The sequence below is a fragment of the Tenrec ecaudatus genome, chromosome 14, assembly GCF_050624435.1.
Source record: "Tenrec ecaudatus isolate mTenEca1 chromosome 14, mTenEca1.hap1, whole genome shotgun sequence".
Classification (NCBI taxonomy): domain Eukaryota; kingdom Metazoa; phylum Chordata; class Mammalia; order Afrosoricida; family Tenrecidae; genus Tenrec; species Tenrec ecaudatus.
Genome location: NC_134543.1, coordinates 124,517,435 through 124,532,073, shown reverse-complemented (window position 1 = coordinate 124,532,073; position 14,639 = coordinate 124,517,435). Strand labels below are relative to the sequence as shown.

The 14,639-nt window shown below is 51.0% G+C and overlaps 1 protein-coding gene across 6 annotated transcripts in view; it reads right to left on the bottom strand.

Annotated features, from left to right (window-relative positions):
• The window catches only part of TLN2 (talin 2), a 461,380-nt gene that overhangs the window by 3,946 nt on the left and 442,795 nt on the right, over positions 1–14,639 (bottom strand). For all 6 annotated transcript variants that reach the window (XM_075532415.1, XM_075532420.1, XM_075532418.1 and 3 more), the window contains 3 exons: positions 7,362–7,487; positions 2,326–2,388; positions 2,058–2,240 (listed from right to left, as the gene is read on the bottom strand). In XM_075532415.1, coding sequence (XP_075388530.1) covers positions 2,058–2,240; positions 2,326–2,388; positions 7,362–7,487 — 372 coding nt within the window. The remainder of the gene's footprint in view (positions 1–2,057; positions 2,241–2,325; positions 2,389–7,361; positions 7,488–14,639) is intronic.

The following is a 14,639-nucleotide window of genomic DNA, read 5'->3' as shown; positions in this document are numbered from 1 at the left end:
TATTCCCAAAGTTACATTTTGGCCCTTGTGGACTTGTTTTAGAAGTCCGGGTGATGTGGTGGTTACGTGTGGGCCTGTTACCCACAAGGTCCACAGTTCGAAACCACCACCCGCTGTGGGAGGGAGGCAGGGCTTGCTAGTCCCATAAAGAGTTGCAGTCTCAGGAACCCACGGGGTGGTTCTACTTTGTCCTATAGGCCTGCTATGAATCAGAATCAACTCCGTGACAGTTTTTGTTTTTCTTTCTTCTGGTTCAACTTGAACCTAGATATGAGCAACTGAAGGTCTGGTGTGCAGTTAGTCCCTGGCCTTGTTCTGAGTGCTGTTACCGAGCTCCCCATATCTTCTTCCTACAATGTTTCATCAATTTGATTTCGGGGTACTCCATCTGCTGAAGCTTGCTGTTGATGTTGTTCACAGAAAGGACTCGCAAAGAAGAGCTCGTTGGTCTTTCAAAAACCTTATCATATGATTCCCTGGGTCATTTCTATCACCAGTGTCATCTTTTCCCATGGCTGATCCTTCCTGTTTCCATAGTTCATATTCCAGTCACTAATGATTAAGCATCCTCTGTGTAAACCTTTAGGGCTTGAACAAGAATTGTCACACCCATGGCCTTATTTGACTTCCATAAGGGGCTGTGTGCCTCTCTTTCCCCTCCTTTTACAGACAAAGAAATTGAGACCCGACAAGTTTTAAGAGATTTCTATAAGGGTCATGAAAATATTTGTCAGAGGCAGGACTCGAACCCTGGCTGCGCTTCACCTGTGATATGTTCCTCAGATGTGTTGCAACTACCCACAGCCACAGAGCCATGTCTATGCTCCTCACTGCCTGTGGGATTTTCCCAAGAGTCAGCTGGAGATGGGAAGGTGGGTCGGGGAGAGATTCAGGAGGACCACCAAACAGAAATGTGCCTTGTGACTTCAAAAATAAAACTGGAGCTAATTTCCCTGGTGGAATTGTCCAAACAGTTCAGCTATTTATCATTTTATTCACTGTCTTATGCAAACATACATTAGCAGGCAATAAAAGCATTCTGCAGCATAATACTTAGAGTAATAAAAATCCAGAAAATCTTACATATACAATATTTGAAAACAGGGAAATTATGACTTAGTGACTTGATGTAATAATCATGCAGTCATTTAAAAATGAGACTTATGAAGAATGGACCAGTTAGCTTTGCGTAGAGAAATTATGAAGCTTTTTTTTTTTTTTTAATCCAAGGAGGGGAAAAAATAAGTAGGATAAAATGTTCGGTGAAGAAAAGCAGAGCCTATCTCGTTGTGATCACAGCCAGGCAGCCTTGTCTTTGTACAGATTCAGAACAGGAAGAGAAAAATATCACAAGTGTCGGATGGTGTGTGAAGATGTTGAGCCTATGTGACTTTTCTCTCAAACATTTCCTTCATTGTGTTTATATATATTTTTAATCATTGAAACAACTGGGGAGTGTACATTTGTCACCGTCACCAGCGTATTCTTTAGGCTTTGGGAAACCTGAGCAAGGGCCTCCCATTACATCATCCTCAGGCCGTTCACGTCTTTCTTGAGGAACCGGTGAAGGAGGCCCACCTCGGAACCAAGCACCAGGCTGGGTGTGAGAACTGCCAAGGTGGACATGTGCTCCCTGCAGCCACGGAGCTCACAGCCTACTCAGAGACGGACGTCAAAATCAACGCCGTGGCTGAAGGCCCTGGCAGGACAGAGGAAAGACTGGCTGCCCGAGGCCTGGACGTCAGGGAAGGCTTCCCCGAAGAGGTGACGTGGGCGATGAGTCACAAAGGACAAGGAGGAGTTGGTCAGCTTGGGCCGGAGCTGGGATATTCTAGGTGGACTCGAGCCTGCTGTGGAGGCTGCAAGGCATGAAGGCGGATGGCTCGAGCGAAGGGTGCCAGTTTAGTGGGGCAGAGGTGTGAGGGTACATGGAAGCACGTGGTAGCGGATGAAGCTGGAAGGTTGGCTGATGGAGGGCCTGGTGGGTCTGACCAAGGGAATGCGACACTTACCCGCTCCAATAGAAGTATTTTCCCACCAGCATCAGTGACCATTACCTGTAGCCTCCTCATGGCCTCTGAGTCCTGATCGGCCTTCACCTTGCAGGCCACAAGCAGCTGAGCCGTGGACGCAGCTACTTGCTTGGCGGATGAGATGAGTTTCTCTTCGCTGGCATGTCCCTGCACCGAGGCATTGGCTGCCTCGCAGAGATTGCTGGTTGCTGCTGCCACCATCCGGGCCTGGGGACGGTCAACAGAGCCGTGAGCCAAGGCCCGAGCCGCCCCCGAAGGACCCACAAAGCAAAGGGGGAGACAGGAAACTCACGGCAGAAATCAGCCCCTGGGACCACTGGCCATCGTCTGCAGCATTGGCAGGGATGGAGCCAACCTGGAGAGTGGAGGGAAGAAACCGGCAGTGAGAGCTAGGAAGCCCGAGGGCCCTGCATCCTCAAGCCCTGCTGCGCCCCGGGACTGAAGGGAACACACGTCATCAGTTACACAGCACGGCGCAGGGCTCCTGCCAACACTGGGCACTGAGTTCGGAACCCTGACTGTGGTAGATATAGAACCGTTTGTCAATTTGAGGATTCAGAGTGAAGGGGTGGAGTCTAGCCTCTCAATCAGCTCATAGCTAATGAGGCCTCTGTGTGGGCAGGCCTTCTCCTGAGAACTCTGGGAAATCCGTTATTTCCTCCTTGGGGGCAGGAGAGACTCTCTTACTACTTCACTTCCTGGGAGACATTGCAGCCGACAAGACACACGGAACTACACTAGTGCCCTAAGTTGGAGAAGCTGCCTGGACCTACTCTGACGCAACCAGACCTCAGAAGCTGGAGAAGCCACAGAGAGACCCCTGCCGGCACTGAGATGCTTACACCGCCACTGGACCCCAAGACTTTCTACCCACTGGCCTGTGATCATCCTGCATTTGGTGTCATTGCATGTGTTTCGTGAGTCTGAAGAGGACTTTATAGATTTGGTATGGGACATAAGGGCTAGGACTGGACTGGACTGGGATGCTTCCTCAAGGTTCAATTGCTCTTGTATATAAATCTCTTTCTTATACACATGTGTGTGTCCATGGATTTGTTTCTCTAGTCTACCCAGACGAACACCCTGGCCACTGTACCCGCACAGCGTGGATGCTTTCTATTTGGGCCACAAAGAATGGTTAAGACGTGTTCAAACCACTTCTGATTAGCTGCCCGATATTGCGTTTCTGTTGGGGGTAATGCTGGCTTAGTGGTGGACTTCTTGCCTTCCACATACGAGACCCAGCCTGGATTCTAGGTCAGCACACAGCCACTACTTGCCTGTCGGTGGAGGCTTGCAAGTTCCTAAGTAAGTTTCAGTGTCTAGACTAGACTGATGGAACACGGAGAAAGATCCGGCAAACGGATCTGAAAAATAGCCAATAAAGCCCTGTGGGTGGTGATGGTGCTGGGCTATCAGAACAGTGCCTGGGGTCTGACAGGCTGGTCTTAAAGTCAGCGGCCATCTCTGTCCACAGGGAAGGAGCACACCAGCCCATGTGACCTAAGAACTGGAAAAAGTAAAATCCAAGATTGGAGGAGGGAATGTTATTAGAATTTTCATTCTGCACCTGGTTTGCAGAAGGCTGGGGATGACCGTGAAAGCCTAAAATCCAGTTGAGGATTCCCACACAGACGAAGCCTCCACTGGACTCCCTCTGACCACTTACTGGGCACGTGAATGGCTTTGCCCTCAGACAAAGGTGACTGATTATTCACTGCTGCCGAGCCAGTGCCGAAAACCAGGATAGGAAAAAATCCATCGAGGCAGTACCTGGATTCCTTAGGGTCCTAGCAGGGGAGGATGGTGGGTCATGGGGAGCTAATGAGTACAAGGATGAAGAAAATGTTCTAAAATTGACTGCGGTGATTATTGCACAATCTTTTAAATATATTTTTCATGTATTTTTAAACCACTGCATTGTATGGTACATGAATCATATGCCGATAAAATTGTTTTTTTTTTAAAAAAAAGAAGTGTATAGACCAAGGTGGAAAATATGTGGAGAAACGATAGCCTCACATATTGATATTTTCGCTTTAGAAAGGTTTCTATAATTTTGTAGCAAAACAGAAACCACCAACCCTGGAGAGCTCCACAGTTTGGTCTGTCATCCATCAGTCATGGCGATGGCACGGGCTTTATTTTATTGTGCATGTGGTTACCATGAATCAGGGGGAAGCGACAACACCTGGATTTCCGGGGAAGAGTCTCGGGAGACAAGGGATCAAGGCTGGCTTTCCCCACTCGCTCCCCCTGTTGGCTTATCGTCCTTTGAAACCATGGTAGCCTGTGGCATGGACCGAGCCACTGAAGGCTCTTGTGAGCATCCACCTCTCCCACTTTCTGAGCGCACAAGCGCCCGGGTGAACTTTCTGCAAGGTGATGCTAATAAACGGTGGTGCGCTGCACCGAGGGCCGAGTCTGGTGCTGAGGGATCACGGGCCATCATGTCAGGCGTGTGCAGTGAAGTGAGCCACGAGGATAAGATGGTCTGTTGGTATCTAGAGATCATAACAAGGAAAATGTTTCCCATCCAGGCTCAGTGGGAACAGCCAGGGGAAGAAATACCTGTACACTTGCACAAGGTGCCTGGTTTGGGAAGAGGTGAGTATCTCGCTTTAAGTATGAAAGTGGGGATCCATCAGCAGTGGCAAACACCATGATGGGGCTCGAGGAATGGCAGGCATCATCTCAAGTGCTGTGATTATATGATCCTATAGTCCACCCACGTCCAGCAGAAGTCCTATTACCAACTTCTTAGCTGCCTGGACACAGACTCGTGGGAGGTCAGAACTCTGCAGCATTGGAGTCCATTCTGTAGTATCAAGCGAAGACTCTGGAATACCCCAAACCAATGCCATTGTGTTGACTCCTACTCATGTTGTTGTTGTTGTGAGGTGCAGTCGAGCCACTTCTGACTCACAGGCCTGCTCCTCCCTCACCGTGGTGCTTAGGTTTGAGCCTGTTGTTGCAGCCACAGCGTCACCCCATCTGGTTGAAGGCCTTCCTCTTTCCCCTGCCCCTCTACCAAGCATGCTCCTTCTCCAGGGACTGGTCTCCTCTGACATGTCCAAAGTACATGAGACAAGACCTCACCACCCTTGCCTCTAAGGAGCATTCTGGTTGTACTTCTTCCAAGACAGACTTGTTTGGTCTTTTGGCAGTCCACGATACTTTCCATGTGTTTGGCCGGTACCATAATTCAAACACATCCGATCTTCTTTGGTTTTCCTCATTCAGTGTCCAACTTTCACACGCATACGGGGCGGGTGAAAACACCATAACTTGGGCTAGGCCCACTTTAGTCCTCCAAGCAAGCTTGTTGCTTTCCAACACTTTCAATTCCCACTTGTGGCGATCCTATCTGAGCCAGAATAGAAGGGTGTTCTGTAGGGTTTGCTTTCAATGGCCGATTCTTCAGCAGCAGATAGACAGGCCATTCTTCCAAGGAGCCTCTGTGTAGACTTGAACTTCAAGCCTTTCAATTAGCAGCCAAATACATTAACCCCTTGGCACTTCGGAAATACATCTGGCGTCGAAACCAAACCACAGCCCATCGCCACTGAGTTGACACCTGGTGGCCCCATGTATTACCACAGAATAGACTGCCCCATAGCTTCCTTGGCTGAGATCTTCATGAAAGCAGATCACTAGGTTTTCCTTGCAGGGCTACTGTGTGGGTTAGACCCACCGCCCTTCGGTATGTCATCAGATGGTAACTGTGTGTGCCACTTAAGGGCCTTTCCTAGCACATAAAACAAACAAACAAACAAACAAACAAACAAAATACAAACCAAGACCCAATGCTTATCTCCCACTGTACCAAGAGGACTTCTTCTTTATGGCCCGCAGGAGGCCCTTTGTCAAAGAAGAAACAAATGGAAAATTTTAAGTCAGGTCTTCCTCCCAATGACTCCCTTTGGGCCTTTATTTATTGGTTGGTGTTGGGTCTGCAGGGGACAAATGAGAAGCATGACAAGGCCGAGGGGCATGTCCTCTGGGGAGACAGACACACATCAGTCTAACTTCAGACCAACATGGACGAACACAGGCTGGACTAGAAAGAGGAACCCAAGAGGGGACTTAGACCACTGGTCTGCTGTAACTTCCTGTCTCTATTACAAGTTCTTAGGTTAAGACGAGTTCACTGGCAGCAAAGACCTTTCAACATCCTAGAGAAGTGACTGACAATTATGGTGACCTAAAATACCTCAAATCAAACCTCAGGTCCACTCCTTGGTCAGATTTCCCCAGTCTTCTCATCTCAGAGGCTCTGTGCAAGGCATGATGCAGGTGGGGTGGTTCACTAGTGCACAGGCCCTCAGAGCAGACGGACTGTGAGATACTGGAAGTCTTCTTCTCACATCTTGGAGCAGTGTGTGGTTAGCTGCCACCCTGCCACCCTTGACTCTTGGTGGCCCTTGTGAAATGGAATGAAGCTCTGCCTGGTCCTGCATCGCCCCTGTGATCAGTTGCCGGCTGGACCATTGTGATGTGTTTTTATGGGCAGATTCTCAGAAGGATAGGATCTTTCTCATTTGTCTTAGTCTGAAAGTGCTGCTGAAATCTGCTCAGCATCTCAGCAATCCGAGAGCCTCCACTGACAGACAGGTAGTATGTTTGCAGAGGTGCACTGGCCGGGAAAATCGAACCGAGACCCCTGCCGGGAAGGCGAGAGCTCTACCATTTAGCCATCGCCATCCCCTAGGATTGGTCTAATGGACTGCGGATCAAGTGGTTGGCTCTTTAAAAAGAACTACACTTTTATGAGGCACCCTGGTGGCCCTACTGGTTACACGCTGATCTGCTAGCTGCAAGGTCAGCAGTTTGAAGCCACCAGCCGCTCCGAGGAAGAAAGATAGGGCTTTCTACTTCCATAGAGTTACAGTGTAAGAAACACATGGGGGCAACTCTACCCTGTCCTATGGGTCACCATGACTCAGCATTGACTCAATGGCAGTGCGTCTTGAGTTATGCTTTGATGAGTGGGCTGTGAGGACACACCTGGCCTTCTGATCTGACGGCCTCTGGGAAACGCTAACCTGACATCTGTAAGTCATCTAAGGCAGAGGGGGGCTACAGCTGGCTTTCTCAGGACCTGCTCACAGCCCGACACGGACAATATTTCCTAACGCGCAGCAGCCAAGAGGCCCGGAAGCGGAGGCCTCCCTTGTGTTTGACAGGTGTCAGCAAAGAGTGAACCATGAGTAGGAGCAGGAAGGAGCCACGGGGTCCGGGAAGGCTCAGTGTGTGCTACCTTGCTCAGGACCAAAGCTCCCTCGCCACAGATGCCTTCCCTCCCACTGGGCCGGTGGCCTCACCCACCTTTCCTTGGGCCACCAGCTCCCTCTGGGCTGCCGAGGCCGATTTGACCAGGGCACTCGTGGCAGCAGCAATGGATTTGGCGGCTTCCAAGATCTGCTCCTCAAAATCCAGGGTCTCGTCCGCTTGCTGTAATCAAAAGAAAACAGTGTCAGGTGCAATCCATATCCGACAAGGACTCTTCCTGCCCAACGACTTACTGCTGCCCCCCCCCCTCCTCCCTTGGCCGATGGGTTTCTGTTGATGGTCACACCCAGCATGGAGATGCCTCAGCTGCTAGGTGGCCTGGCCCCTCCCCAGGCTGCAAGGTAGAAACTCGAAGCACTGATAGGCTGTGCAGATATCGGAAAGGCAGAATTCTCCAACTGTTTGTGGACCTTAAGCCTCTATAGATGAAATCTGCCCAACTGGTTCCATCAGCATCAACTAACAAATAACCAATCAACAAACAAACAGCCACGCCAAAATCTAATCAAAACCAATTAAGTAGGTGTGGAGATGGAGGTGGGGGTTGGGATAGGGATGGGGAGGCTTAATATTTCATGGTGGAAAGCTCAAACTTGGTTTGTAAAGAGGCACAGACTCCCATTCGTTGCAAAATGCCCGGTTTTTCTTGGGGAATACAAAAGTAGGATTGCATTTGTGCTTCTGTGGCCAAGCAAGCCGAGAGTCACATACCAGCCACAGGTCACCCCGTGGCGGGCGAGAGATGGAGCCGCCTGCTATCGAAGTAGGGCCCACTCCATCACCTGGACTACGGAGGCCTGCCCCCCCTGGAAAGACCATTGCATACCACTCTGCAGGGGCCGGAAGGCCCTGGGGGCTCTGGTCCAATTCACCACCGCCTTGTCCTCTGACCAAAATAACCCAGGAAGTGGGAAACTTTGGGGCTGTGAGTTCCCAGGTGGGTGGGGAGAACATCATAATTTGGGGTAGCTGGATTAGACAATCCCTAAGGGCCCCTCAGCAACAACCTCCTATCCCACTAGACCAGTCTGGTTCGGCTCCATGTTGAAGATGCAGCTGACACTTTGTGGATAATAAAAGGCATAGCAATACATTTTTAAGAGTGCCTGTTAGGCTGCCAAGCATTTTCAGCGGACACTTTCCTGTACATGAGTCCTCGATTATCAGGCCAAAAAGGGGGAGTACTATAGTTATCATTACTCTTAGTCTCTCTGCGAGAAGACTCAGTCTTAGGGAGGTACGCTAGTGGACCCCATGGTCTTGTGCCTGCTTGCAGCAAAACGACCATCTAAACCCGAATCCCTTTGACTCCAACATGGTGTGCTTCTGGCCCCAGCCAGCCCGGTGAGGCATGCGGGGAGGTCGGAGTCAGCTGGGTGAGCCCAGCGTCACGGCTCAGTGCTGCTTGGCTAGCAGGCCCGTCCAACGTAAGATGGATCGCATTCGTTTCCAGTTCCCTGTTCTGAGCAGCCACATTTTGATCCATGGCCAAGGCCAATCTCATTTCTGACAGCCCACGTTAGCAAAATAGAAATGTCAGTGCACGTCTAGCAGGTCTGAAGGACGGGGATGGGATGTGAGAGGTTTCTGAGAAAGAAGCCGTCCCTTTTTCTTCCCTCTGGCCGAGTCTTGTTCTAGGAGCATCTATGGCAGAACTGTCACAGAGCTGGACTCAGTCCCATTAGACTGATTTTAGAGCTCCTTTGTTATAGAGGGGAGAGGTAGAAAACAAATGTTTACGGGGAGACAAAAAAACACTTATCATAAGACAATGGCATCCACAGGACTTACATTAGGTGCTGATGCCGCTATACGGCATGCCCTTGAGACTCAGGACATTTCTGGAAATTCATGCTGCCAAAGAAAGGCCAGCACATCACAGTAAGGGCCCCTGGAAAACACACGCTGTGGCACCGGGGCCCTAGAAGCCGCCCTGCTCCTGCACATGAGGAACCAGTCGGAAGCCCGTCCATTGCGGCTCCTTAAACTCGCCCAACTGTTCTCTCCGGTGGTCTTCCGACACTCTGGACTCCACGCCTGAATCCACCTCATGGGGTGTAGAGCCCAGTGGGGTCACCAGATTTCTGAGTTGCCACATCTTAAAATTCACCAAGCAATGGAGTTTCCCTGAAAATGAAATGCTCACTCGTAGCATGGATAGATTTCTGACGAAAGTCTTCTCATGACAGTGGGGTCAAAGGGCCTCTCCCACATTTTCCGCTGGCTTGGAACTTTTTTGGGGGGGTCGGGGAAGGGCGTAAAATACATGCTTGAAATACTCAACTTGGAAATAGTTCTGAGCCCCGTTTTCTCTCCAGGGCAGGTACTGCAGTGCTGTGACTGTTACTTCTTTACCTTTCAAACAGACCCAGAGGGGAGTCCTGTCTCTGGAGGTGGGTGCTTCAATTAGAAAGCCACTGGCGAGTTTCCCAAGAAAGACACTGCACAGCGGCCTGCGAGTGGCCACGGGGTCAGGAGACGGGAAGGGTTCAGGTGCTGTGGTCTGCACAGGGTCCCACTATGAGACCCGCCCGTTGGCTACACCCAGTGGTGGGCAAAAGTCGTCACCCGTATTTTCCTGTGTGCCCACCCACCCTATCCCTCTTGCCTAAGGCAGATGTTAAACGCTCATATGGAAGGTCTCATTCAAGGGCCAGTGCGATTCTCGCCATTAGCCTCCTCTCCCACCTGCATCGGGTTGGAATCTGGAAATGCGGGGAAGAGAAGGTAAGGGAGACACAGCTTCAGGACCTGATGCAAAAGGGAGCTGAACGGAATTGCCGGGTTTCCCCGTAGTGGGTGCGGTTCATGGAGCCATCTCCACCGTGGCTGGGAGATGGCAGCAACGGAGAGCAGCGCGGAGCTGGCGAGTCTGGACACCAGGATGCCACGAGCCTGTAGGTCAAGTCCCTCCCATGGGGCTCACATGTCATTTGCTCCCCAGAGAGGGGGGGTTAGCTGGTACCTAAGCTCCTCTTCTGAGAGGACCATGGTTTCTGAGCTCTGACCCCCTGGCTCAGGGAAGACCCAGGACAGGGAAATCGTCAGCCCTGGAACTCCCCCGTCCCTGTCCCCAGCAAGTTCTTCTTATGAAGAGCTCTTAGGATTGTCAAAATAATATTGAAACATTATGCCTAACCGTACGCGTGTGACTTCCCTATGCTGTATCAGGCAAAGGTAACCCATGTGAGGAAAGGCTCTACTCGGAACAGGCTAGTTGACTGAGCATCTGGTGAAGGGGTGGGATCGCTCCAGCAGGCTGAGCTCTGCACTAAGCCAGACTCAGGAGGATTTCTACTGGCCGTGGGTATGGGCTTCACTGCCACTAGTTGCCCGAGAGTTGAGCCCATGTGTGCAGAGCAGAGCTGCCCCACAGGGCAGTCAAGTCTGGGGTCTGTCAACAGCAGCCAGGCCTGTCTCCCTGTTCAGCGGGGAGTCCAGTGCTTACCTGTTTGCACTACCCAGAGACCTGGTTCTGGATTGTTCTGTGGGGAATGCTTCCTGGACATAGAAAAAACAAACCCCAGTTTACTTAATTCTGCCACTGTGATCTCCTCCAGGGCTCAGGTTATGTTTAATTCCGTTTATGTTGCATTAGCACAAAATCAGGGCCAGAGGAGCCCTTGTGATACATGTTTGCTGACTGAATGCAACAGTATTAAATAATGAGACTCCAGAGTTCAGCCAGAGGACAGTTTACATGGTAAGGGGAGGAGATGACATGGAGGGGCATCCATATTAATAATGATCCGTTCCGGAGTCCTAGGGGACAAATGTTCACAAATGGGTTAGGGATCCCTCAGCAGGCACCCAGAGTTGGTGACACTTAGCCAAGCCTGGACAAACAAAAGCCAAGTGGACGCTTCCTCAGGGGCCCTCTGACTTTAAGAAAGAGTGCTGGGAGAAAGTATAAACAGGGAACAAACTAGGAATCTGCTGAGGGATTTCCTCCGGGTCTGAATCTGTCTTCTCATCCCCAAGACCATGTTCTCATCCCCATTCAATTCGCTTGGGGCGGATATTGGGCAGGTCTGCATTGCTCTTAATAGGCGTCCTTCCTGTACTGCCTCACAGACTCTAGCTGGGGGCAGGCTTGGCCTCACCTTTGCTTGGGAGTAGCGTATGAAAAGGTCTATGCAGCCATTCGCGGGTATTTTGGGGTTCTGTCTTCTGGAGCGCTCATGTTTTTAGAGTTAAAAACTGGTGAGATCTCTCCTGGGAAAGGTTTCAAGGAGCCAAAGGCACCCAGAGGAGGTGGCCAAAGGTCCCGCCCTGATTTCTGTCCCCGTCATTGAAAACTGTCCTTTGAAGGACTGCCTTGCTGATAACTGGCAAACACAATGACTGTCTCTTACACCTGGCTACGCGGTCGTGATATAACCATTTGTCAATTTGAGGATTAAGAATGTAGGGGTGGAGTCTGTGTGGGCATGGCCTTCTCCTGAGAATTCTGGGAAATCCGGTACTTCCTCCTTGGAGGTGGGAGACACTTTTCTCTTTCTGCCACACGCTGGGAGACATAGCAGCTGGCAAGTCACATGGACCCACTCTGACGCAGCCCTGTGTACAGAGAGCCGTGCAGAGACCCCTGCCAGCGCTGAGATGTTTCCAATGCCACTGGATCCAAGGACTTTCTACCCATTGGCGTGTGATCGTCCTGCATTCAGTATCATTACATGTGTTTCTTGAGTCTGAAGAGGACTTAATAGATTAGTATCAGACACATGGGCTAATCTTGGACTTATGGACTTGATCTGGACTGGGCTGGGATGTTTTCTCAATGTTCAATAGCTCCTGTATATAAATCTCTCCCTTATACACATGTGTGTCCATGGATTTATTTCTCTAGTCCACCCAGACGAACACAGGCTACAAAAACGAAGCAAAACAAAAGCTGAAACAAAACCAAAATACTTCATGGGACATCTTTCCAGTGAGGGATTGTGCTAGGCTCTGCATTACCGAAAGGCATGTATTAAAAACAGGGTCATAGTACATTCGGAAAACAACGGCAACAACAACTTTGGCGATAATCTATTTGTTTTACAGTGAGACCATCTGGCATAAACTTTGAATGTTCTTGGTGCGAGGTAGGGTGGTGGTGGTGGTGGCTGTGCATCACGTTGACCACTCACTACGGGGGTGAAATGGTTTATCTGCCAGTTGGAAATCTGAGTGGTGCAAAAAGTCGCGTTCGCTTCTTTCTTAGCGAGCCTGTGCCTCTGGGGTGGCCTTGGCCTGTACTCTAGGATAAAGGCCTCCCTCAAGACCAAGAGCAGCTTCTCTGCTGCAGAACCGATGGCTGGGCTGGACCTCAGATGGCCAACGCCTGTATTAGTTCTAATAAGGGTGAAGCCTCCTGGGACACTGGCCCTGCCAAGAGCCCAGACCTGGACAGTGGCATGATCTTCGGGAAGGTGCTGGGGAGACCATAAGCACCCAACCAAAGGAGATGCTGCATCCCAGCCAAGCAGTGTTGCTGGCAGCCTGGCAAGGGCGTACCCTCTGCACACAGATGTGCAACCAACGCAGGTTCGCATAGCAGCCACTGTAAAAGGCTCACGCTGCGGGATCAGTATTTGGGGCGTGATTTTCCCATAGTGTTGACGTTTTGCTTTCTTTCTTCAAAATGAAAACTAGTAGGTGTGAAACGGTCTTGTAATCACTACTTACGGTTAAGGAAAACAGATAAATGCTGAAAGATTCTGTCTCCTCAAAAATACAAAACACACACACACACACACACACACACACACACACACACACACACACCAATAAACCAGTCCCCAAGCCAAATGTACCTGAAAGATGGGCCCAGAAAACAGGGCTCTCTCCGAGATCCCAGATCAATAGATCCACCGGGAGCACCTCGGCTCTGGCTCTACGTGTGTCAGGATAGGGGTCTGCCCCTGGAAGGAAGCCACCTGGGAACATGGCAAACTTCCCAACACGTTTGTTCTCCCTCCCTTTGTCTCCTGCCCTGTCCTGACTAGTGAGGGAGGAGCTTGCAGCCTACTGCTTGGTCGCATGGAAAACCGTGAGTTTGCCCGCCATCCCCCAGGACAGCTGGCCATCCTCCCTCACCCATGCCATGAATTCATACAGAGGGTGTGCTGGTCAGCCACAAAATGATCGGCACATGTGGAAAGGTCACGGTAACTTAAGCAGATGAGTGTCACCTAAGATCCTCTCCAGAGCACGTTTTCCCTTTCCCCATAGTAACGCCAGTCCCGCCTTCCCGTGGCCACGTGGCATTTCAGTCAAGGGACCTTAGCTGCACCTGGAGAACAGTCTGGCAGCGCGTCCGTGGACACACCAGACCCAAGCTCTGTGGAGCAACACCCCAGACAGGCTCCTCTCCGGCAGATGGGCCTCCAGGCCTGTGTCTGTCTGCTCCTCACACCATCATTCCTGCGCTGCTGCCGGGACTGACGCCCAGTGCTGCCGGGACTGATGCCCAGCCTTCCCTGTGCGCACCGGGGAGCCGGCGACCGCACATGCCCAAGCTGCTTTGGGGGCCAACTGCTTCAACCACTGGCTTGCCACCAGCGTGGGCTTGTCACTCATACACGCGATGGGGTTTTTAAACGTTTGTGGGAAATGGAATAGAAAGACAATGGAATAGAAAGACACTTTCTCAAGCCCCCTGGCATATCCTAGGACTGGGCTGGGGAACATCGGCCTGAGGGCTGGATGGAGCCGCGAAATCATCACACCAGCTGACACTGCACGCCTTACCAGACCAGTGGCTCCCGCCGCCCCATTAGGTCTGAGTGAATTAAATGGCTGACCAAACATAGCAGGCTGATGTTTAAGGAGATGATTTAGAAAGGCCCATGAATAATGAAACAAATATGCAAATAGCCTGGGCAGAAAAAGTTTATCCACTCCTGCTCTCTGGGGTTCTCTCCTCCCAAACTCCCGAGCCGGGAGCCAAGCAGCTGTTTTCCCCAGAAAGCAGAGGGCCTGGGCAGAGTGCACACGGACTGCACCCGTGCTGTGAGGGAAGTGTCCGCGAACCAACCACGGAGGACTGTCCTGTATCCGGGGAAGGAAAAAAGTCCAATTTCTGCACCCTAAACTTCCTGCTGCAGCCTATCCGGCTGTGGATTTATTCCCTTTTCTAGCCGGCTTAGTCTAAATATGGTCAACTTCTGCTGACAAGTTCACCCCCAACAGGAAATTCGACAGCGTGCAATCCGTGGTCCGGGCTCTTTGTCGGGTATGCAAAGGCCTGACGGAGGCGTCAGAAAGTCCAGGGACCGGCCACCCGCACAGCTTTGTGGCCCACTTGGTCTACGTGCTGTCGTTAGC